Here is a 26330-nt window from a genome sequence, read left to right as displayed (position 1 = left end):
TTGATTTGATTCTTATAAAGTAAATGCTTATAAGAAAAATGAATATGCTCATATTGTGCGCCGTCCCTTTGTTACTTTGTAAGAACTAATTACCGAAAGGTATATCATCCGTATATCAAGAGTTTATTGATTTGATTCTTATAAAATAAGCTTATAAGAAAAATAAATATGCTCATATTGTGCGCCATCCCTTTGTTTACTTTGTAAGAACTAATTACCGAAAGGTATATCACCGTCTATCAAGAGTTATTGATTTGATTCTTATAAAGTAAATGCTTATAAGAAAAATAAATATGCTCATATTGTGCGCCGTCCCTTGTTTACTTTGTAAGAACTAATTACCGAAAGGTATATCACCGTATATCAAGAGTTATTGATTTGATTCTTATAAAATATATGCTTATAAGAAAAATGAATATGCTCATATTGTGCCCCATCCCTTGTTTACTTTGTAAGAACTAATTACCGGAGTGTATATCACCGTTTATCAAGAGTTATTGATTTGATTCTTATAAAGTAAATGCTTATAAGAAAAATAAATATGCTCATATTGTGCGCCGTCCTTTGTTTACTTTGTAAGAACTAATTACCGAAAGGTATATCATCGTCTATCAAGAGTTATTGGTTTGATTCTTATAAAATATATGCTTATAAGAAAAATAAATATGCTCATATTGTGCGCCGTCCTTTGTTTACTTTGTAAGAACTCATTACCGAAAGGTATATCATCGTATATCAAGAGTTATTGATTTGATTCTTATAAAGTAAATGCTTATAAGAAAAATAAATATGCTTATATTGTACACCAACCCTTTTTTACTTTGTAAGAACTAATTACCGAAAGGTATGTCACCGTATATCAAGAGTTATTGATTTGATTCTTATAAAGTATATGCTTATAAGAAAAATAAATATGCTCATATTGTACACCAACCCTTTTTTACTTTGTAAGAACTCATTACCGGAAGGTATATCACCGTCTATCAAGAGTTATTGATTTGATTCTTATAAAATATATGCTTACAAGAAAAATAAATATGCTCTTTTTTGGCACCATCCCTTGTTTACTTTGTAAGAACTAATTACCGAAAAGTATATCACCGTCTATCAAGAGTTATTGATTTGATTCTTATAAAGTATATGCTTATAAGAAAAATGAATATGCTCATATTGTGCCCCATACCTTGTTCACTTTGTAAGAACTAATTACCGAAAGGTATATCACCGTCTATCAAGAGTTATTGATTTAATTCTTATAAAATATATGCTTATAAGAAAATAAATAAAAATCAAAACTGTGAAGCTAAAGACACAAAGATATAATGACGTAATCCAAAGAAAACCTGCGAAGATCTTCCGTGGTTATACAAGCGTGTAATTTGTAAATTGATTTTAGTGAGTTCGTCCACCGTATCAAGTACTTTCGTTTTATAAATTTTCTTCCGATATCGCCGCCGCCGCACCATGCCTATCGTAATACGGCGAAATTAAAAAGAAAACAGAATTTATCGTAGTTTCGTGAAAAACCTCAAATATAATTGAATGATTTTTTCTAATTTTTTCAACCAATTCCGGTCCCAATTTATCGTCCATAATTAAGTCAAAAAGTGTCCGTATTTAGCTAAATTAGCTGATTGGCTCTAAAATATCTCTAGTTTAGAACTTTACCCCCTGCCCACCCTAAAGAAAAATACGCAATAAGATATATACGAGCGGCAAGTTTTTCCAAAATATAAAAAACGCCCGTGGCGGCGGGGTTGTACAGACTAGAGAGGAAATCTCCTTAGTTAGTTTTGAAGTGGCGCCATTCACGTGGTTTTCAAATAAATGTAAAATTGAAAGTAACGATTGTCGCCAGATCTTTGAAAATGTGCCGTGCAAAAACAACAAGCGCTAGATTTGATCCGTCATCCAAAAAGGGCAGCAGATTTTAACTTTCCTGGGTGAAAGATCCCTGTTGAGCTTGGCCAAGATTGAGATTACTTTATCGGGGAAAAAAATGTCGGAGTTTTATTTAGTCGGGGAAAAATTTCGTCACCTAGAGGCATTTTCGTCACTTTTTCATTCACCCGACTAAACTGTCCAAAAGAAATGGTTTCCTTCACTAGCTCAAAAAAGAAATTTCGGGGGTAAATGTTTTGGTCGGGGATAAAAAAATCGAGTACAACTACAAGTTTTGGCCGAGTGATAAAATGTCGGGAAAATATTTTGTCGGGGAAAAATTTCATCGTCACCCCCTCAAAATTTTCGTCACTTTCCCACGACATTTTTTTCCCCGATAAGGTATGAGATTTTACCCATGTCCTCGGAATACCTAAGTAGCGTTACCTGAAACCGTCCGTGAAAAATTCACTTGCCAATAATTTCGTCACTTGTTTAACGACCAATGTAACCAAAAATTATTTAGTCAAAAATATTTGTTGGTCACGACAAAAAACATTTTTTTTTAGAAAAATATATTCTTCATAGAGACTAAAATATTTCAAAAGGAAAGATATTATACATAACCAGTTACAGTACTGTACATTCGGGGTAAATCCAAAAGCCACGTGATACCTTATAAGTTTGAGTCGCACTTCGAATGAAGGATTGGATCTTGTACTACCTTTGTTTTTGCGTTTTATATGTCAAATTTTGGTGTTAAGTGCAAATACAGGCAATATTTTAACAAATTTGCTTTGATTCAAGACATTGTAAACATATCTTGCAAATTAATTTGATAAAAATGTTGTAAAAACAATTATTGTGTTGGTGTATATTTTCTTACATTTTGTTAAACACACGCAACAACCTTCTACTCAGAATCATGTTCAAACTCGATCCTTTTTTTCGGGACAGCCTGTTATGAGGATATGTGCTCGACATTTACGATTCTTTTAACAGTAATTACATTGAGTCATACGCGAAAAAATTGCTGTAGGTCGTCACAGGTTAAACTTCAAAGAAAGCTTAACTGTGATATTCACGGTAAGAGGTGGTTCGTCTTTTAGTTTTTGTTTTACATCTTCGCCATATTACGATCTTTACCAAAAGGGATTTTTACAATAGATATCACTCTCTACAAATCATAACTAATATCTTTACCAAAAGGGACTTTTACAATAGATATCACTCTCTACAAATCATAACTGATATCTTTACCAAAAGGGACTTTTACACTAGATATCACTCTCTAGAAATCAACTAATATCTTTACCAAAAGGGATTTTTACACTACACTAGATATCACTCTCTAGAAATCAACTGATATATGACCAGATCTGACCAATAAAAGTTTCCGTGCATTAGCCCATTTCACAGGATTCGTGAATCTGTTACATGCAATTTTTATTCGATTTTTTGTGGTCACGATGCAGCTTATTCGATTTAAAATATGTTTTTGTGAAAAATGGGCCACATTAAAGGTACCGAATGCAAGCAAAATCACACTTACATCACACCTATACAAAATTTTATTCAACGGAAATGGTCTATCAGACAGACCGCGCACAAACTGGACCATACATTCTAAAAACATTCATATAATGTCCCAGATATGATGTTATTGCCTAATATCAACGTTACTTTCGATCAGATATCGAGGTGATGACCTTTCGAAACAATAAGTTGTATTGCGTAAATAAAGTCTGTCAGTCTGTCAGCCATTTTTTTTCTTATTCATATCTATCTTTTTCGGACTTTCAATGACCTTTTATCATTGATAGTTGAATGAGTTGAGTGCTACAATCAAGGTCATAATATTCGAGAAAAAAGGGAAATACACCGGGAAGTTTTTGAACCACAAGCGATTTGTAAGTGCTCTAAAGTAGGTTGGAAGGGTAGAGTTTTAACTCTGAGTTTTAACATGAGACTTAAGACTTAGGACCTTAGGATCTTAGCATTCAAAAGTTCAAAAATAGTCCAATAAGGCTCAGAATATAGCCTGTAAGTCTGCCAACCCCTCCCGAATTGAAATATTCGATGAAATTAAAGAGATGGCCCAAAATCGACTTTCTCGCCGGAACTTTAAATCTTGAAAAACGTTAAAATAACCAAAATTATCAAAATATTATGACCTTGATTGTACCACGTTGTTTTTTTTGGATTCCAAATAAAGATGAATGATAAACACTTCATTTTGAATCTAATCTTCCTAAAAATATATTGAAGTATAACAAAAATGCATTATTCCGTTAGCATGATAGCTTGAGGATTCATTCCTCCAATCCACTGTCTCTGTCCAGTCAGAATTTTAAAATTCACTTCTATCTCTATCCAGTTACATTCGAGTTCATGGGTTTCACATAATAGATTCGTAGCTCAATGGTAAAGAAAAAAATGTATAAGTTCAATTATAGCCGGATCCTTCGATTTTCCGCCAGTTCTTGTGGCTAGTTGAAAGACAACACACCTTTTCGACCGTAGCCACCAATTGTCGCGCGGATATTTTTTTATCCGATTTATCCCACTAAAACCATCCCAGTCCTACAACTATAGACAATAGAAAAATGTGTCAAAAAAGAATTGGATCGAGTTTAGGGGGATAATCAAATAATTAAGTGACACGCACCTGACCGCGCCACTACGGTCGAAAAGGTGTATTTCAAAGCGGCTACATTTCCTTCAATATGCAAAGGACAAAACTCATGCAAACTCAAACCCAGTCCTTTGGTTCGCTTTTTATGGTTCGTTAAAATCAAATAGTGGCAGGTAAATAAATCCTGGGTACAAGATTGAAATAATTTAATTAACCTTTAAATCCGAACTAGTAGGTCAATATTCAATAGTCATTCCCAAGCTTATCAATCACGCTCCCCCACTCGAATTTCTATCTCATTCCAACGATCCGAACTAGAGATGATGATCGATCTCGCGCCTCAATTAACTAGACTTTTAGCTTTAAGGCTCGTCTCTCTTTAAGGAGCCCACCCTCACTCTCATTCGACAAGAAAATCTTTTCTAGGAATTTTCCTAGAGCAGGTCATTCGGGGGCCTGGAATTCCCGTGTTATTTTTTGCGAATTATTTTTTCCCGAGTTATTATTCCGAGTTAATTTACGTGTAACGACACATGCAAAATAACTCGGGAAAAAATAACTTGGGAATTCCAGGCCCCGGTCATTCGGGAAAAGTTCGAATCCAGAAAAAACTCTGGAGGCAAATTAGGGGTGCTTGATATTAACATAACGTGATGTTTTCAATTGAAAATAGATTTTATCTACCCAAAGAGGAATTGAAATTAACCAATAACCAATCAGAGAGATTTCAACTTTTTCTTCAACAATGTATACTCTGGATTAAGGTGTTTGAAGCTCCTCTAAGGGTCTAGTACCATTCCCAGGATCTCAAATCGGATAAGTTACGTAACAACGTTTAGGACAAAGACCCATCACACTCTATGTAGACAATGCTCAAAAAAGTTCAAATTCAATCATAAGCAATTTTTTTTTCTAATTTTAGATTTGACTGTCTGATAGACCACCGTACAGCTAGACACCTTTAATTTCATTAAGGTCATTGATGAAGGTCAAAAATATTTTTCAATCAAAATATTATTTTGAAATACGGAACATGTTACTGTTCTTTTAACAATGAATTATTTTCAATTCCGTAAAGCCCGTAAAACCTGATTCCGAAATTTTCATATTTTTTTGATAATTTTCTTACATTATGTAACATTTTTCTGTATTTTCAATTTTTTGTTCTAGACGGATAGACATATCTATTGTTTATTGGACATTTTATGTGTAAAGTTTCGTCACACCTTTAAAATACAGGTTTGTCTGGTACGAAAAAAATAAAATTTCATAATTTCATATCAAAAATCTCAAAGGTCTGTTGGTACAGTAGTCTAATGTTTCACACCGTCAGTCTTTGTTTATTTTGTTATTAATACGAACAATGGAAGTTTGGACAAAAAGGACTGGGTAAGAAAGTGATGTACTTTCAATTATATTAGACGTACCTCTAATGTTTTAAGTTAAATTTTGGTCCATCTCTATTGTTTGAAATTTGTTGCGTTTAAGGGTCTGGGTTCAAAGTTTGTTAGACGCTCATCTGCTTAAATATGGCGGACGTTTTGGACCGTCCAACAGACAGCTTCGAGAAGAGCAAAGAAGACCCAAGAAAACAAGAAAGCTTCATCGTCTAAGACGAAGAATTGGAGACCAGCAACCAGACGAACAGAACAGTCAGCAAATCAACTCACTCCAATAAGGTACCAGTTGGTTTATCAATCAAGAAAACACACTGCAACGACCAAAGAACGATAAATTCAACGCGAAGATGCTACGAAAAATTTGTGAACGAGACATACTCGTTGTTTCTAAGATCTTTAAAAGACCATTACACAAGGAATGCAGCAAATGTACGAAAAATATCCAAAGATGCTCGACATTTGGTAGCAATCATCGAAATCATCAGGTAATTTCCATAAGAATTTTACTAGATATCTATCTACGTGAACACTCTTTTACTACATTGTAGAAACTACTCTTAAGGGATTTACTTTAATGACATTGGCATGGTTTCTACATGGTGGCAAAAGATGTGTGCAATTGAAACGAATGGTCTTTAGTTTTCTGTAAGGATGAATGTTTTGAATTTTGGGTTCACCGGGGTAAAAAGCGAAATTGATATTTTTGAAGAATAGCTCAAGTTGTTTTTCTTTTGTAGGCAACAGACATTCAAGCTCTAAAACAAAAACAGAACGCAAGAATTGAATCTTCAAAGCAACAAGTTCGTCGCTTTTCAACATCTGGTAACAACATGCCACCAAAAATCTTCAACCGATTTAATACATTTGAATCTCAGCAAAGACGTTTCAAAAGTACCACAACAACCACCCTGCCCAAAAGTGGCGTTGTTACAAAAAACGCCCGTCGATCAGTATCGACTGGTGAAAATTCAAAAGCCACTGCCGCCCTTATGGAAAAAGATATCTACTATGATGTTCCACCTGTTGAGGTACCAAGCCACATTCAGGCTACCATTTTTAAAGGGAAGAACAAACCCCCAGTTCTGGAGACAGTTTCCATGCCAACGATACAACAAGAGACTGATATTATCGTCAAGGTGCTCAAAACAACAATTTGTGGAACAGACCTACATATCCTTGGTAAGTTAGAATCGATAAGAAATCAACCCGCCTTCCACAGTTTATAAACAGGAATTATCCATTGAAACATCGCCACTAAATATAGCGTGAAATCTATCGCACTGAATTAATCTAATTTTGACGCAAAAATCACTCTCAATAATAAACTTTTGGTGGAAATTTTCTTTTTCTCGGGCCTTTAATTATCACGAGTTTAGGAATTTGCATGTAAATCTCGTTACCTTTTTTTATGTCAAACTTTATAGGTGGCAATGTTTTCACAGCTACAGAAGGACGTCGCTTAGGTCACGAAGGAATTGGAGAGATTGTCGAAACAGGTTCGCAAGTCCAGAATTTCCAAGTTGGTGATCGTGTTCTAGTAGCCTGTATCACAAACTGTGGTGAATGCCAGCACTGTCAAAATAAGTTTTATGGACATTGTGAAGATGGTGGATGGCGGTTAGGGAATACAATTGATGGAATGCAAGGACAGTATGCGCGGATTCCGCATGCGGATACAAGTTGCCATTATGTGCCACCACATGTTCATGACACAGAAATGGAAGGTTAGTATAAAATGTTTTTGATCTCTTTTTAAACTTTTAACTAAGAAGTTCCCTTTTTGCCGATCAGAATATGCTTTCAGAAATAACACAAGGGGGAGAGGGATAAAGCTAAAATAGTAATACTTTATGTTATACTGTTACTTGATACACGTTGCTTCACCGGTGTTAAATTTTCAAAGATTTTTTAAAGAAAATCCTTTTTCATTAAATTAAGACACCATTTAAACAAAAGGATTGCCTTGATAACTGGTCTTTAGAGACACATTATGAAATGTTACAAATGACGTCTAATCACCTTCTTTTTCAATTCTAGACGCATTAGTGATGTGTTCCGATATTTTGCCAACCGGTCTCGAAGTTGGATTATTAGATGGAGCTCTCAAACAAAACGAAAACATTGCTATCATTGGAGCTGGACCAGTTGGTTTAGCTGCTTTGACATGCGCAGTAGGAATGTTTAATCCTCAAAACAGCATTGTTGTTGACGTCAACGATTTTAGACTGGATGTAGCAAAAGATATCGGGGCTAGTCACATCATCAATAATAAGTAAGTTGCCTTATACATGGTTGTCAAGGAAACTCGTGCTAAAATTAGGAAGGTTAAAATATAACAGAACAAGAAATCTGAGTGTTTCAAGATTTTAGAAGTGATGATACAATAAACGAGTTTCCAGTCTATAACATGGTGTACAGTTTACTCCAGACTGTTAAAATCATATTCTATTTCGTTACGTTACATAAACCCAAAAAATCGAGTTTGACCTTTCTCGCCCATCAAACAGAAAGATATTTCCCAATATTTTTGTTCGATGGCTCTACTTGTATCTTTTGAACTGCGCAAGCTCACACAATGAAGTTTGCTCCATCTAAAGCAATTAGATAGTCTTCCGCTAAATAGAAACTGTAAAAGTTTATGAAACCTTTATTAAAGTAAAAATCTCCTAAGAAGCGTTTAGTTGGCTAAGACGAAAGAAAAGTTTGTCTGTTTATTTGAGAGCTCTCATAATTAGAAACTATTTTTCTTCCTTTTATTTAAGAAACGGTGACGCAACAGAAAAGATCTTAGAGATTACCGAAGGTAAAGGAGTGGATCTTGTTGTAGAAGCTATTGGTATACCAGAAGGGTGGTACATGTGCCAAGATTCGGTCAAATCAGGGGGTCGTATTGCTATGTTAGGCGTTCACGGAGTGCCAGCTACTATCAATTTAGAGAAAATGTGGTACAGAAATTTCACTTTTACTGCAGGTATGAACTTTTATTTATATACTATATACTAAATTTCACTAAATTCTCTATTTAGAGTGATCAGCTACAGCTATAGATAAGGATTATGCAACATAATGAATTACTAGCTCCAGTCCCCTTTCGCGTTCAAGTTAATGAAACTCGAATTTAGATTGCAACAAAATAATCAGAATCATTGAACTGATCCTTACCGCCATCGAGCTTTTATCAACGAGTTTATGTATTTGCACTTTTGAGGACGGTAAAGTGACTTTAACGATTTGGAATAAGCCGCAGTTCTGAACCGCAAAAACAAGGACGGTAAAAGTGCTGATTTACCGTCGTCCTCAGCCAATCAGGATGTAGTCAAATTAGAACCTTACCGTCTCCGTCGCTGAAAAACACACATACATAACACACTCGGTATTAGCGAATTTATGTACCTGTGGTCTTCTAGAACGGAGACGTTAAGATTCTAATTTGTCAACATCCTGCTTACCGAGAACGCCTTAAGTCGGCACTTTTACCGTCCTGGATTTTGCGGGTCAACAAAGCTGCAGGTTTTTCCACTTCAGTCCACTCCACCGTTCTCAAAAGTGCAAATACTTAAACTCACTATTTTAATCATTTTGCAAAATGTCTGGTGAGTTCATAATTTAGTCAGGTTTAGTCTGTTATAATACACCTTTTTGACCGTAGCCACCAATTACCGCGCGGGGATCATTTTTGTCCGCTTTATCCCACTAAAACCTCCCAGTCCTTTTTTCGCTCCTATAGACAATAGAAAAATGCGTCAAAATAGGATTGGGACGGTTTTAGTGGGATAAAGTGGACAAAAATATACCCGCGCGACTACGGTCGAAAAGGTGTATTTAGTGTGAATTTTTGAATAAAATTTTTCTTAGTTTGACGCGTTATATTGATTCTTTATTCGCTTTCTCCTCCTTGATCAGGAATGATGCATGGATTCACAATCCCATCTCTGATGTCAGCAATCCTAGAAGGGAAATTAAACGCTGAACCTTTGATTACACACCGACTGTATCTCTCCGATGTTCAAAACGCTTATACAATGTTCAAAGATGCTGGTCAATACGAAGCTATGAAGATAATGTTAATTAATGATCTTGATTGAGGATGTTTTTATTGGCGTTTTCATATGGATATGATGAGGGATTTCCCAGATATGAAGAATTCCGTTTTTGGTGGTGGTGTTTTTGTTGCAAGTTGGCGATAAATTATGAATGAAGATTGGAAATGACACAGAACGTTTTCTCCTTGGAAGGACTTCGAGATTCAAGAAATAAGAGCTGCTGTCATTGGGTGTGGCAGCTACAACCGAAATTAAACAAAGAACAGTTAATGAAACTTAATGCTACTACGCAAAAAGAGTGCACATTTTTCAAAAAAAAATTGAGAACTGTGTTTTTTCATTTTTTGAAAATTGAAAAATTGAAATTTGTATATTATGTTTTTCTAAAGAATTTGAGTTTAATCCTACATTATCACTCGGTACCTAAGTACCAAACTGTAAATAATTATTTTTTCAAGTCTCAGAGACGTTGACCGCAATTTTTCTATTATAATATTTTATAATGGGTATGTTAACAGAAATTGTAATTTGTAATTGTAATGCCCTTATAACGTTTAAAACGATGTATAAAATATTATGTATTTTACCTAGAAATTCATAGTGTGATGCTCAATCAATGATTAACCCGATTCCCGCCATAAAATACGCTTTCGAAATAGAGCCCTTACAGTGTAGTTTGATGGCATAACAAAGAAAGACGAGCGCTGAGTGAAGAGTCAAAACTATAAAGATACATCAGCTTTTTAGTGTCAGACTTGCGGTTCAGCAGTCCCCAAACACACATCTAGCAAAAAAAAGACCCTTGTAGTCCACGCTATCAAAAGTACACCCTTACAATGCATTTTGAGGGTCTCGAAAAACCTACCCTTAAGGGTGGTACATGCCGTGCCCACGGGCTTCCGTATGATCTTTTTACTGTTTCATAGTTTTCTCAGTTCTTTTCCATTGCACTTATTTTAATGAATGTTAGTCTAGACCTAGATTTTTTCCAATTCGAGTTAAATAAATAAACTGGATTATTGATTTTTTTTTCAAGAAAATCTCAAAAATTCTCAAAAAAACAACATATTTGACTATGTTAAACGGAAATCTCATTCATATCCATCACAATGAAGAGAATTCTTTGGAGCAGTCGAGCAGTCACACCTTTCACCATTGCAATCACCATCATCATTGGAACAATTGAGTGCAAGCTCACAAAATCTGGAGACTTGTACACCATCACGATGTATCACCGATAGGAAAAAAGATCGACTCAAATGCACCGAGTGCGAGAGAAGTGTTCACTATTTAGTCCGGGAGCCAAACCCAAAAAATGGCATTTTGCTTAACCCAAGATTCTACAGGATAAACTATACATTTTTGGAATCCTCAACTATCCTAGTTTTGGAAATGATCGGTCCCCAAAGCTAACTCCTGGTCAATTTTTCATACTGGGCCCAAGTTTAGGGGGTACTTTTTACCCTTTGTAAGGATTTGTTAAGGAAAATACCATTCCAGGGATGATATAATTTGCTGTATCTAGTCAATTAGTTGACCAATTGCTTTGAAACTTTGCAAAAAGTAGGTAGGCTGATAAATATTTTCGGCAAAAAATTTTTGTGAAAAATTATTTTTATAGGTTTGCCTGGGGAAAAAAAGGGAAAATTTGGGTATTTTAACTAAATTTTGACCCTTTTTAAGTCTGGGACCTACCCAAACAACTTTTAATGAGACACAAACTAGGTGTTATGATAGACTTTGATGCAATACATAAGAAAAATTTCAAACAGACAGTATTTAGTATTATTTCAGGGCTGCAGGGGGTAAAATTGCCCATTTTTATGGGTTTTTACCTTATTTGAGCAATTTTCACCACTAATCTTGGTTAAAACGTTATCAAAAATAGTTTTAACTTCATTTTCGTGTATTATATCCTGAAAGATTACAATGCTGACTTAAAACTAACAAAACCAGGGTGCAAATGGACAAACCAGGGGGTAAAAATGCCCATTTTAGGCGATTTTTATCGTTTTTGGACCTATTTCACCCATAAAGCGGTTTTATGGTGTACCAATTTTATTTCTGACCACTGAAACAAGGATAATTTTGTAGTAGGAGCAATGGGAAAGTTATTTGTGGTTTTCATTGTCTGTAATCAGGGTCACTGTGGGCAAATCAAAATGCACCACTTCTTGGTAGTTGTTGCCTGAATTTGGATGTTTTTATTGTATGGTAGCCTCAAATTTATGAAATTTTGAGATGGAAACCAGTTATATACCCTTCAGTCATTTCTTAGTACTTTTGTTGACAACTACACAAAATAATGACGGATTTAAAACTTAAGTTATGACCAAACGATAACATTTATTTCACGTAATTTTGTCAGTTTTTGCTTTGAGATTCCACTATATTGCTATTCAGAGCTTCCCAAAATGGTCCCAGCTACTTGTAGAATTATTATCTTGAGACTAGCTACTAAGAAAAGGTCAGTAAAACGGCAAAAATGATCAGTCAAATTATGAGTATGTAGTACATTATGAGTATGCAGGGGACCGTTAGTTTTGTTTTCACAAAACGTTTAGAAATTTTTCATCAAAACAGGCCTTGGGGGTAGTCATATGAGATTTTGAAAATTGGTGAAAAATTCATCAATTTCGGGATTTAGGGCTTTTTAGGATCCTTTATCCTTCCTGAACATACCCTGAAAATTTCAAGGCCGTAGCATAAATATCTGCCGATATATTGGGTTTCTTATGAGCCCTGGTATACAATTTTCTCCTTAGCAACGGGAAATCGCATCCGTTGCTAGGGCCTCATTTCCGTATGGTTGCTCTAAACATAGCATCATGACATACCAAATGAAAGCTCTTTTTACGCCCTTTTTGGGCGTCTAAGTCAATACCGCCTTTTTTTCCCGGGATTTCTTAATATGACGTAATTAAAGATGGTAACCGAAGAAGTGGTATTTGCAAAAAACATTCACATTTTGGGGGCAGTCAGCTGTGTTTTTGACATGGAAACTGAGCTTATGTATTGTTTTGGATTGAATTATGATATTATTGAATGTTTCATTTCATTTCTCACATCTGGGAAAGCTTTGGAAGCCTATGATTTAAGTGAAAGCAACAATTTGATTCTGCGAACTGATGTTTTCGAACAGTAAAACTTGTACACCGAAAAAAACTTTTCAAAGTGATGGATTATAGACTTTGAATAAAGTTTGAAGCAAGGAACCAAACACATTCAATGATGTATCCATTATGATTCTTAAGTCCAGTGGAAATCTAGTCTTTCATGAGTCATGGCGCCAGAGGCGATCCTGGAAAATTAAGTAAAACTATGCATGATTGACGTTCAACCTGAAGACACGTTTCCCTAAGATCAACACTGAAATTCAACTGTAAATGATATAAACAGATTTGAGAGAGCACAAGGATGATATATTTTGTTGGCAATATGTTTTTTGATGAGAAAATGCACTTTTATTGACTTAAAGCCATGTTTACGTGCGTTGTACGCAGAGTTGACGCAAAATACCTGGAGATTCCCGGAGCACGTGGAAGGCCATTTTTTTCAAAAAACTTGGACTAATTTAGTATTTCCAGTACCTTTTCAACATTAAAAGTTATGTGTCAATCCATTTTGGTCAACCACAGCAAAAATTTTGTAAAACGGTCTATGTATCGCAGAAAAATTGAGAAAAACCGTATTTTTTCAACTTCCTTTCTGCGCCGCCGTTCCCTCAAAACACGTTTTAGGGGGTTATCGCGCACCTTGTCAGCCTTTTCTCAGATTGAGAAAAGCTATTGACTTGAAATTTTTCAGGGTAGTTTTTCCATTATGGTAAGCCTCAGGATGAATGAAGCAGTTTTTCAAACAAATCATTTTTTGGCTTTTAAACTGAAAAAGTACAAATTTTAGGTTCCAGACCCCCTGGCTTGAAATTTTGAAAAATTTTTCCACTCATTCTGGAGACTTTCATAATACTGACCTTCACCAGAAAAAATTTTTTGAATAGCTTTCTTAGCTTTTCTTAAAAGGTTGACACAATATTTTTATAGCTTTTACCCCCTGGACGATATTACCCCCGTCTTTGCTATTTTTAGAATTTTTTTTTAATTTTTCATATCCTTTATAGTTGTGCTACAATTGTGGAAAGTTTCATTGAAAAATATTTACTACTTCACAAGATATAACAAAAAGTTTAAAAAATGACATTTCAAATTTCTCATATGACTACCCCCTTAACAATGACACAACACTTTCATTTCTACCCAAGTTAACAATAATATTTTACAAATTAAGAGGCCCCCCCAGCGGACCCAAATTTCACGCATTCACGCAAAATTTTTTCGCAATTCACGCATTCACGCAAGTTTTTCTCGAAATTCACGCAAACCCAATTTTTTGGGAAATCGGGGAAATTTTCGGAAAAAATCGGGGAAAATGTCAAAAATAGAGGTCTTTCACATTTCGCTAAGTTACGTAATTTACGTAATCTCCGCCATTATGGAGTAAAACGTTCGATTTGCATAAAAAAGTATGACAAGGCTGTACTCGAGATATTATTCGACCGCATCTGGTCATGCACTTGAGAAAAACTTAACTCAGTAGTGATTTTTTCCTGTACAGGTGTAGACCTGACTATAAAACACCGTGTTTGGTAGCGTCATAAGAAGCCCCCAAATAGAAAGCGTTACGTAATTTTTCAACTTTAATCACATGCCATCGGGCATGCCATCAAGCAAAATATTTGATTTTTCTAACTTGTCACGATCGTTTGGAAAAGGTGAAGCTTCTGCAGTTAACGTATCGCGATAGTAAGTGAAAAGATATGCGCCACAGGCGAATTTTTGTACAAAAAATAGCTTAAACATTATCAAAAATAGATCAAACAAACTCGAGTATGACACCATGATGCTTAGCTCATGGGTAAGGAGGCGCAACTATGGTTTACGCAGAGAGGAAATTTTTGCATTTCTGTCACTCGCGTTTGGCTAAAAATGCTCTCTTTAACACCATTGAAAAAGAATATGTAGTCTAAATTCGTTAGAGGCAAGGTACGATCGCTTGATAGCTTGTAAAATGAGGTAAAAGAATGAACATTTGTTGCGAGCGAAGCGATCAAAAAAAATTAAAAAGAAAGGTTTTAAGGGCTCGCGAATTAATTTCCTAACGTGGAGGGGCCGAAAACATAGTGACTAAGGAGCCGCAACCATGTTTTGCGCCGACAGGAGAAAATTTCTATTGCAACCCTCTGATGTGCTTAAATACGACTCCATTTCAGACTAATTTTGCCAATAAATCAGGTTATCGAAAGTCTACATCATTGGTAAAAATTTTTTTGAAATAAGTTTCTTTTTATTTACAAAAACGTGGTGAGGTCATGGCCGCCTCCTGCCCCCAGTGACTCTGGCCCTGGCTGGCCCTGGCCCTGGCCCTGGATCACTCATCATGCACACAAACACTTTCAAGGGGGCAAATTAGAGTTATTTAAGATTCGAGGGCCAATACATGTTTGGCCCGAGCGAAAAAATCTGGAAATTTAAGGTATCTAGATTGCTAGAAAGCGCATCTAAATCATGAATCGTTTTATAAAATAGAGAATTTGAAAGTTGCTGATTTTTTTGTACACCTTCACCTGGCATCCCTTGAATTTGGAATAGGTGCGCACCTTGGGGTTTTCTACAAACTGTGAAAAGGGAAAATTCACGCGTTCACGCAAAAACAGGGCAGATTCACGCATTCACGCAAGTTTTTTCAATTCACGCATTCACGCAATTTTTTTTCGATTTTCACGCATTCACGCAACCAAAAAAGCCCATTCACGCATTCACGCAAACCGCTGGGGGGGCCCCAATTAACAATATTTTACAAATTTTACAAATTATTAGGCTCCAAATAACTATTCTACTTAAAAACCAGTACAGGGACCATTTTTGGAAGCTCTGAATAGCAATATAGTGGAATCTCAAAGCAAAAACTAACAAAATTACGTCAAATAAATGTTATCTTTTGACCTGACAATGAAAACCACAAATAACTTTCCCATTGCTCCTACTACAAAATTATCCTTGTTTCAGTGGTCAGAAATAAAATTGGTACACCATAAAACCACTTTATGGGTGAAATAGGTCCATAAACGATAAAAATCGCCTAAAATGGGCATTTTTACCCCCTGGTTTGTCCATTTGCACCCTGGTTTTGTTAGTTTTAATTCAGCATTGTAATCTTTCAGGATATAATACACGAAAATGAAGTTAAAACTATTTTTGATAACGTTTTAACCAAGATTAGTGGTGAAAATTGCTCAAATAAGGTAAAAACCCATAAAAATGGGCAATTTTACCCCCTGCAGCCCTGAAATAATACTAAATACTGTCTGTTTGAAATTTTTCTTATGTATTGCATCAAAGTCTATCATAACACCTAGTTCGTGTCTCGTTAAAAGTTGTTTGGGTAGGTCCCAGACTTAAAAAGGGTCAAAATTTAGTTAAAATACCCAAATTTTCCCTTTTTTTTCCCAGGAAAACCTATAAAAATAATTTTTCATAAAATTTTTTTCCGAAAATAATCATCAGCCTACCTTGAAACTTTTTGCAAAGTTTCAAAGCAATTGGTCAACTGATTGACTAGATACAGCAAATTATATCATCCCTGGAATGGCATTTTCCTTAACAAATCCTTACAAAGGGTAAAAAGTACCCCCTAAACTCGGGCCCAGTATGAAAAATTGACCAGGAGTTAGCTTTGGGGACCCGACCATTTCCAAAACTAGGATAGTTGAAATTCCAAAAATGCATAGTTTATCCTGTAGAATCTTTGGTTAAGCAAAAGTGCTTATTTAAGGAGATATAGGATTTGGCTCCCGGACTAATTCGTGTTCTGAACTTCCTCCATACTACATCCAGCTGATTGTTGGAAAGACGAAAGGAATAAAGTTCATTTACGTAAACTGCGTGACTATGACCAAGAATATTGGTGCATATACTTCCCCAAACCAAAAGGTGAAATCTCTGCAGAGGGACGTGACAAATTGTGAAAACATTATCAAGATCAAAGCTGAGAAAAAAGCAGAGCTGCTAAAGAAGTTCAAAGCAGACAAAATTGCGGCCGATTCCTGAGAACAAGAACTCGCTGACCTCAAAAAGAAACTGGACAACAATCCAGCACTACACACTTTAGAATACGTTGAACAAAAGATTAAAACCAACGTGGAGAAATTCAAGCACAGTATGCAAGAACTTATTATCAAAACAGAAATGAACGACATAGTCGGAAAAGTCTTAAACTGACGCTACAAAGACCTCTGAGGTATCTGCCAAGCAAACAACTATCAGAGAAGCTATTAGGGATGCACGGCGTGAAAAAATCAAAAGATCTCGCAACGTCGTCATCCATGATGACAATTCATGGGTCAAACGTCTTGTCAAAGACACTCACACACGAGCTACTATCAAACGTGTCAGTCACCTTGGAAAACCATCTCAGGAAAAGAAGCGCCCTTTATTAATCTGTCTATCTAGCAAAAAGAAAAATTTTCACTTCTCGGAAACCTTCCTTCTCTCAAGGGCGTCCAAAAATACAAGACAGCGAGTATAACTGAAGATCTAACACCAGCTGAAAGAAAGAACGTAAGGGAACTATCCCTCAAAGCTAAAACTAGAAATGAGAATGATAACTCTGATATCTATAAATGGAGAGTTCGAGGGGACTCAAAAAACGGATTCGACGTCATCAAGGTCAAAATCAGATCTTAAACAAAAAAGACAGATACGAAGAATGTAATTTTCGCTAAGAATATTACTCAAACGAAAACAGTCGGAGAAAAATAATTTAAGAAAACCATAACGTAAATCAAGTAGTAGATGATGTTGAAATAAAGATCAACGAATTCAGGATATTTTACAACGCCGACACGCTAACACCCGAGAAGAAGCGACAACTTGTGCTTGACGTAGAGAAACATCATCCCAACATCATTGTGATATGTGAGGTGAAACCAAAGCACGGTGAACTGCGAGAGCTACACGAACACGAGCTTAAACATTATAAATGTGTCAGTCATACGAACATGACCACTGGCATCGGTCACGGGATAATTACTCTTGCTCATTCATCGATCAAATATTTGGTCACCGATGTCAACCAATCAATGAACCAAGTCAATTTCAATGAAGTATCCACAGTCGAAATTCCTCTATCCGGAAACAGTCTCCTGGTCTTCTCCTGTATCTATTGCTCCCCTACAAACAATGACACGTCAGCTGAAAATGACAACAAGTTGAATCATCTAATCAAAGATATCGCATTAAACAACTCTCAATACTCTCATAAATGCTTTGTCGGGAACTTTAACTTCCCAACAATCAATTGGAAAAATTGGACGACGCCACATCTCGAGGAAGGTAAAGAAGAAAAATTTCTTGATGTCCTTCGTGACTCCTTTCTCCACCAAAGTGTAGACGAACCAACCAGATGCTGTGGGACTGACGACCCATCTTTAGTCGATCTCATTTTAACAGGTCTAACCAAGCTCTATGTCTAGAGTATCTCAGTCCTTTTTGTTTAAGCGATCATAGTTGCTTGACCGTCAGTATCAAATGTGAAGCTGTATTCAAACCTAAATCAGAAAGATACAATTACGAGGACGCAGACTTTGAAGCAATGAAACAAGATCTCAACTCTGATGACTGGTACAATCAGTTCCCCGAGATGGCTAATTCTAAGTCAACCGAGGATCTTTGGCAGCTTTTCAAAAAGAAGATTTTGGATATACGAAACCGTTTTGTACCCATAAAAATCATCGGTGGTCAGAACTGGAAGAAGAAAGGTATTGGAGTTCAGCTTCGGAAAGAAATATCAGAGAAAAGACGCCTCCATCGGAAATGGATGAAATCATCGCCCGAAGAAAAAGAATAGAATCGAGCAAAATACACCCCTGTAAGAAAAAGAGTGAACAAATTGATGAGACAAGCTCACAGGAACTACGAACAAAAAAATTGTGATAACACAAAGACCAAACCGAAGATCTTTTGGTCACATGTGCGTAACAAGATGAAATCTTCTATTACAGTTTCATCACTATTTGAATCACCAAATGTCAAAACATCGTTAAAGCATGAAGATCACGAAAAAGCCAATATACTTCAACGGCAGTTCTGCAGTGTATTCACAAAAGAAGCAGTAGCTGAGCTTCCTACATTTGAAAAGAGAACTGATTCATCCATCGGAGATATTCATATCTCTGAGGAGATGGCACAGAATCAATTGAAAGAGCTCAACCATAAGTCATTCGGTCCAGACGAAATACACTCTAGGATACTAGCGGAATTATCTGACCATCTGTCTCTACCCTTGGCTGTAATCATGAACAAATTTTTAGTTGAAGGCTCACTACCACAAGATTGGAAGGTGGCACATGTCACACCAATCTACAAAAACAAGGGACCTCAGAATATGGCAGTCAATTATTGACCTGTTAGTTTGACATCAGTAGTGTGCAAATTAATGGAATCAATACTGAGGAAACATCATGAAGCACCTTTTTGATCATAATCTTTTATCGAACAAACAATATGGCTTCATTAACAACCGTTCAACCGTGACACAGCTTTTGTACCAGCTGGATAAATGTTATGAGAGCATCTCTGATGGAAACGTTGTTGATAGTATCTACTTTGATTTTGCTAAGGATTTCGACATTGTACCCCATCGTCAACTATGCAAGAAACTATCAGCATATGGCACCAACGGTTCAATCTTAAACTGGATAACGTTATTTCTAACAGGTCGAACACAATCAGTAAAAGTGAACCAATCCTTCACGACTACAGACCCTGTAGTGAGTGGTATTCCGCAGGGTAGTGTACTGGGACCAATACTGTTCGTGCTATACATCAATGATCTTCCTGAAAAGGTCATCTTATTGATCCCTATTGTATGCTGATGATACCAAAATTTTCAACTGCATCGAAGACTCTGTTTCCCTTCAGAATGATATAGACACACTTGTAGAATGGTCGAAAGACTGGTTATTACTATGCCATCCTGAAAAGTGTCACGTTCTGACGCTAGGAAAGTTTGGAAACATCAAACATGCTCATCCATATTCCCTAGATGGACGCCAATTGGAACACGTCTTTGAAGAAAGAGATCTTGGAATCCTCATTGACTCAGAACTTACTTACATTTGAAGAACACATTGCAAACAAGTCAAAAAGCAAACGCGATACTTGGCATAATCAATCGAGGATTTGTAAATATGAGTACAAATACATTTAAAACATTGTATTGTACGTTTGTTTGTCCGCATCTTGAGTACGCTCAGTCAGTATGGTCTCCGTTTCTACGTAAACACGTAAATCTGATTGAAGGAGTACAAAGACGGGCAACAAGACTTGTTCAAAAATTTCGTAATATGTCTTATGAAGAACGATTGTGTGAATTAAATCTTCCTACGCTCGAGTTTAGAAGACACTTTTGAGACATGGTCCAACTTTGCCAGCACATTAACTATTACGAAAATGATAATATACCATCCCAAACAAGATAGCCCGTCGAACGCGACCAAACAGAAGGCACAACTTTGAGATGATTCCAAACTTTGGAAGCGATGGACTCCGTGGTGTGTACAAACGAATTCCTTCTTTTATCGAACTATACCAACCTGGAATAAATTGCCGAAAGATGTCCCTGAGGCAAAACAGTCAAAGTTTTCAAATAAAGACTCAACACTGCATGGAGTAAGCATCCGAAAAGATTCAACACAAGACAATTGTAAAATACGTATAATCACGATCAGCTCCAGAGGCCCTTGTGCGCCTAGAACTTTGTTATATTATAATTGTCTGACAAAATTATGCTGTCTAGCAAAAAGCTATTCTGTAGAATTTATTCACTGCAAGCGTCGACTTACTAAGCAGTCACCGGAGTGACTTGTGAGTTTTAAAGTTAGTTTTTAAATAGTCAATCTATTTGCTCCCTATTAATCATTTAAATCTAATAATACTCCACTGTTGTTCTAGTCAATCTGTCAGACTTCCAAACGTTGTTTTCTATCTGTTAACGCCAGTAACCACAGTAAAATTCTGTCAAAGGAGGACAATTCAATTTAAAAGTTTTAACTTAATTTGCAACAATATAAATCAAACCCCATGAAAATTTCTACATCATCGATTGTAGTGAGAGTATCTAGTTTTCAATATAATTTGGGTAAAATCAGGATATGAATATCGAATATAATCGAATAAAACACCCGGTGGGATTTCTTCAGCCAGTGGGGGTAAAACTAACGGACAAAAGTCGATGGGGATTGATTTCCACATTTTCTCTATGGCTGGGATTTCAATTCTTTAGTTTGCGAGTCAAAAAATTTAGTGGGGATTTGAAAAATAGCATGATGCTTTGCAGTTTCAATGGGGACAAAAATTTAGGATAATTTTCCACTGATGACAAAATTTCGGCCAATTTTTCCAGTGGGTAGAGGTCCTAGCGAGTCTTTGAGAAGGTGTGTAATAAAATAATTAATTTGAAGTTTAAAATCTTTTTCATATTTATGATTTAATTTACAATTTTTAAAATCCATTTTTATATATATTTTTAGCTTAATACAAAGCGAAGAGCAACTTCAACTGAAAAATTATTGAAAATTTAACTGCATGGCATAGTACTGTCACTTCAATTTAATGCATTTCCATCTTCGAAGGAGATCCAGGGACACTATATCTTTTTGAACCACTTCGACGGCGACGTAAGCCAACAAAAACCAAGAGAGAACATACTAAAGTCAACATTACCAAGATGATTGCAATGAGAATGATATTGGTCGTGGTTTGAAAGAATTGAGTATTGTTGGGTGATTCTTGGGTGTCTTGTTGGAATGAGTCGTCATCTAGAAAGATAATACAAATTTGGAAATGTGGTAACTGACGATAGCTCTTTTATTTTAAATTTCCTAATGAAAATGTTTTTATATTGAGCCTAGAATTATTATAATTTTGTACCATTCATGTTTATACCGTAATAATTTCCACAACTCGATCATAATAAGTAGATACAATCTGTTTTCTAAAGTTTTATGGAAATTGTTAAAAAGAGACAGCTTAGCATTGCTTATCCAAAGTACTTCTAGCATAAATTTTCAGGAACTTACTTTTAGAATTTTCTGTTACGATAATCAATCCAGTTCGAATGTCATAATCTTTGGAAAGATCATCATTTAGTGTCAATGCATTCTCCTCCACTGAACGTCTTCGTCGTCTGCTGTTTTGTTCACAACCGAATTGACATTCTGTGGTATTACTTCCTTCCAAACAGACGTGAGCAGAGCAATGAATGTAGACCATACCGTTCGAGTTTTTGAATCGGAATACGTTCAATGAAAATCGGAATTTCTTTCCATTGTCAGCGGTAGACTCTTCCTTGAAAACGTGGTCAGTATTGGGACATCTAAAACAGTGTTGAAATTGTCAAGTTTGTTTATTTAGAAAGTAAGAAATGGCAAAAAATTGTATTAATGTTACGGGTAAAGATTCAAGCCATATGCTGAAATCTAGCTACCTAATTTTTCACCACATATCTCCCTATCGCTTATTAGGGTATAAATGACAAGTTTTGATGAAATGTTCAATACGGCGAGTGATTTTTTATCAATCATGGTCAAATCATATGGAACCTGCATTATTCAATAGAGCAGAATTTAAAGATTGAGAATGAAAATGTAATCAAAAAGAATTACCCGTCAGTGACAATAGCTTCCCGAATGACGTCATCTCGATCAGATGTAGAAGTACCATGACAATCTCGTGGAATAATATACAAATTTGCAACAGTGTCAATTTCAAGTTCCAAATTAAAACGTCCCAATCTATCAATAACTGCAGGATATGTAAGACTTTCATTGAAATTTGATGATTTATGGAGATTTATCGAGACAGTGAATTCGTCAGTCGAACCTAGAAAGATAAAGTAGATATAGTAAAATACCATCATTTTCAGAATGCATCAACCTGTACACAAAATTATGGAGAATTCGACCAACCTTAATTTTCAAAAACCAAAGTGGGCTTTATATCGAAAATATTTTTAGTCTATAAACTTACTTGCTTCAGTATTCTTTTGGCTATTTCCGAGATTTGAGTCTGAAACTAATCTCAATTTGTTCTTAAGTTCTCAGTAAAATGAGAAAATTATAAGATTTCTCCACTAATATGATTTATGTGGCATGCTGCGTTATGTCCCATGTAAGTTGTTTCATAGAAATTTTTAATTGCTGATATCTTTAACTTACTTGATACACCTTCAACCAAATCTGCTGTTTTGGTAATATTCACTCCATTTTCATGTGTTACATTCACACCTTGTGGAATATTGCATTCAACGGAATATGTGGCGAAGGTATCAATCCTTTCCAATAGATCATTTTGATATGCGTTTGTTTTGTTCAAATTGATGGATACCTGGTAAAAGAAATTTATCACATTATTATAAGCATAGAATTAGTATAAATTCCTACACGTTTTTTTATAAGAACATCCAAAGTTTTTGAAGCCCGTTTTAAGTTTTTCAGATTTAAACCTAAAAATATTCCTAACTTGTTCTTAACATTTTGGCTATCGAATCCCTATGCTCTTATATAAATGTCCTTATATATGTTCTTATAAAGAAACGTAATTTCTAACTCCAATGGGTAAAAATTCCTACTACGTTTGTGAGAAGGGGGTGTAATTTTCTCTACAGTATGTGACCCCCAAAACGGCGATCAAATTTGAAATTTCTCTCAAATCTAGAGGAAAAGAGATTTTACAAAAAATTTTGCTGCATGAACACCTTTAACATCTCTACTTTATTTCCTGGAAGTTCTTTTTCAAAATTTTCAATTTAAACAATATTCTTCAATCGCTTAAAAATTTCTCAAGATATCTTTAAGATATGAATACAAAATTTTGACCATAGTTTTGAAATATGATTTAGAGGGTTTTGGGCATAAATTTATTTGATAAAATCTTCACAGTATACCCCTGGTTGTCAAAATGCAGGTTTGGGGCCCCCAAAACGGAGGTGTAGTTAAAATCAAATTATTAAGCCCAGTTGTAATAGGGGTGGAAAACTTGAACATATTTGTGTTTTCCCTTAAATTTACGACCCGATGGATTTAAAATTTATGACTTTTATGAAATATTTTAAGATTTTCGATATTGCAAAGTCCAAACTGAAAATTTAGAAATTTTTAAAATGACAATTTTGATTTAACAACGTCTTAATCAAGTTTTTGAAAACAAATCTCTTTTGAAAATAGTTCCATTCATGTATGGAATAAGCTGTGAAAATTTTAGAAAAAAAGCTTAACTGAAACTGAAAATATTAAGCTTTAAAGATATTTTTCTCCTATATTTTGCAAAAAAATGACAGAATTTGCCGTTTTTGCCGATTCAGCAAAAATTTTTATATATAATGTTAATTTTGTTATAAACTACTAACTCAAGGTGATAGGAATAGAATTCCAAGACTTTTTGCTTTTTCTCATATTTAGAATTTTCGGTTTTGTCAATGCTGATTCTAGGGCTCCAAAATACTGGTTGACCTTCAAGATGCTATATCTTTTACCCAGCCTCTAAAGTCACAGATGTATTTGCATTTTCTGAACGGCATTAGGTGTAGAAAGTTTCCTATACCCCGTTTTCATAACTTATTTTCAATATCCAAGGAGCTAGAGTGAGTTATATGCAATTTTTGTCTCATTTTGGTGTTAAAATATTTCCTTTAGACGCAAATATGTTATTTTGAATCTGTCTCAAACCAGCAAAAACATGCTCATTTTTAAGTATAACCATCATTCTTTCAAAATATACAAAAATCGTTTAATTCTGATAAATCTACAAGTCAGAATCTTAATTTTAATGAAAAGCTCCGTTTTGGGGGCAGCCTCCGTTTTGGGGGCTATATACTGTAAAAAGAATTTTAGTGTCATAGCTTCGAAACATGCTCTCAGTTGTATCGAGTGTCCCTAATCACGACTATTTCCAATGCCGAATAAAAACATCAACAATCTTACTTAATTTACCTTATTCTTGAATATAACATGATCGCCTTCAACAACAGCTTTGGTTCCACAAGACGAATAACCAGCCTCCAAAACCAAATATGTTTCATTTGATTGTTCACTTGGTCCACAAGTAGGATCATTCCATGAGATGTTGTATTTGGAAATATCGCTTTCAGGAATTGAAATTTCGTCTTTAAGAATATAAATCGTCATCTTTTCGGTATCACATTCGATCGAAAAATCTTCACCCCCGGCTCTTGCATCTAAAACAGTGAACGATTTAAATAAGGCTTTTTTCTTCTTTTGTACAATAAACTAACAGTCGAAAATGTAAATTACTTTTTCTTGTCTGGAGGATTTTCCGATTGTAGATCGTAACCTTTGCTTTGTAAATAGATAGTTTCAAACTTAAAGTCATTGCTTACTTTGATTTCATCCCCATCCGAAAATCAATGTTTAAAAACTGCAGTCTAAAATCATCCCCACTGGATGTTTTATCCTTGGAACAATAGAATTTATATCCCCAGGAATTTTCATCACCACTGAGGAACAAAGTTCCACCGGTGCTTTGAGACAGGGGTGTATATATTCAAGATAATTACCAGTTGTTTCAGCTTGGACGGCAATCGACAAATACGAGATACAAATGATTGACAACCACAAACCAGTCATGTTTCTGAAAAACAAGCACAAAATATCATACTTTTGCCGTCTCAGCCCTATGAATTATTACGGAGTTCATCATAAACCTGTACCGTAAGCTGGCCTAATATCGACATCCCTCGTCTAATTCCGACACCCTTCTTTAATATCAAAGCTTGAATCACTGATTGAAAAAGGATTATTCCTCTCTGACCACTAAGCAAAGAAAAACAGTTTCAATCTTTCTATCAATTTCAGCTGATGAAAAGGGTGTCGAAATTAGAGGAGGGATGTCGACATTAGACCAAGTTATGGTATTGTTATTTTCACCTATCTCGTTCACAGCTTACTAAATTGCTTTAAGGCTTGCTAGGTTGATAAAATGCAAAATGCTTGGTATTAAGTGAAAGAGAACGATTTTCATAAAATAGAAACTTTTGCAAGAACTTACCTCTTTGAAGGCTGATGCTTTCTCCCTTTTTTCGCACACTTAGATCTTCTTATTCCACACGTCGAACTGTACCGCAAGTGGAGCTGTATTTGTGTTTGACATGATCGAGTATTTCTAATTTATAGCTTTAATGCCATAGGTTTTTGATGTCCCAAAGGTTTGCCAAATATAAAATTGTTTTGAATATATAAAAATTTAAATCTCAACACGTCCCTCGACGTAGAAATCTCTGTTATTTTTATGTGTTTTG

At 35.4% G+C, this 26330-nt stretch overlaps 2 protein-coding genes across 2 annotated transcripts; one reads left to right on the top strand and one right to left on the bottom strand.

The window, feature by feature from the left end:
• Nucleotides 1–6068: 6068 nt before the first annotated feature.
• On the top strand, nucleotides 6069–10547 carry LOC136816728 (uncharacterized). Its single transcript, XM_067073050.1, has 6 exons — nucleotides 6069–6401; nucleotides 6654–7095; nucleotides 7341–7640; nucleotides 7954–8188; nucleotides 8679–8887; nucleotides 9820–10547. Exons 1-6 carry the CDS (start codon nucleotides 6264–6266, stop codon nucleotides 9999–10001), a joined length of 1506 nt encoding a protein of 501 aa, XP_066929151.1. The 5' UTR covers nucleotides 6069–6263; the 3' UTR covers nucleotides 10002–10547.
• Nucleotides 10548–21470: 10923 nt separating this feature from the next.
• LOC136816717 (ZP domain-containing protein-like) lies at nucleotides 21471–26189 on the bottom strand. Its single transcript, XM_067073039.1, has 7 exons — nucleotides 26081–26189; nucleotides 25590–25663; nucleotides 25006–25250; nucleotides 23233–23401; nucleotides 22681–22897; nucleotides 22096–22391; nucleotides 21471–21834 (listed from the first exon to the last, which is right to left on the bottom strand). Exons 2-7 carry the CDS (start codon nucleotides 25657–25659, stop codon nucleotides 21626–21628), a joined length of 1206 nt encoding a protein of 401 aa, XP_066929140.1. The 5' UTR covers nucleotides 25660–25663; nucleotides 26081–26189; the 3' UTR covers nucleotides 21471–21625.
• Between the last annotated feature and the right edge of the window lie 141 nt (nucleotides 26190–26330).

The sequence above is a fragment of the Clytia hemisphaerica genome, unplaced genomic scaffold (genome assembly GCF_902728285.1).
Source record: "Clytia hemisphaerica strain Z4C2 unplaced genomic scaffold, Clytia hemisphaerica genome assembly, whole genome shotgun sequence".
NCBI classification, from domain to species: Eukaryota; Metazoa; Cnidaria; class Hydrozoa; order Leptothecata; family Clytiidae; genus Clytia; species Clytia hemisphaerica.
The sequence above is the reverse complement of the archived record's forward strand: the minus strand, read 5'-3'. Positions and strand labels throughout refer to the sequence as shown.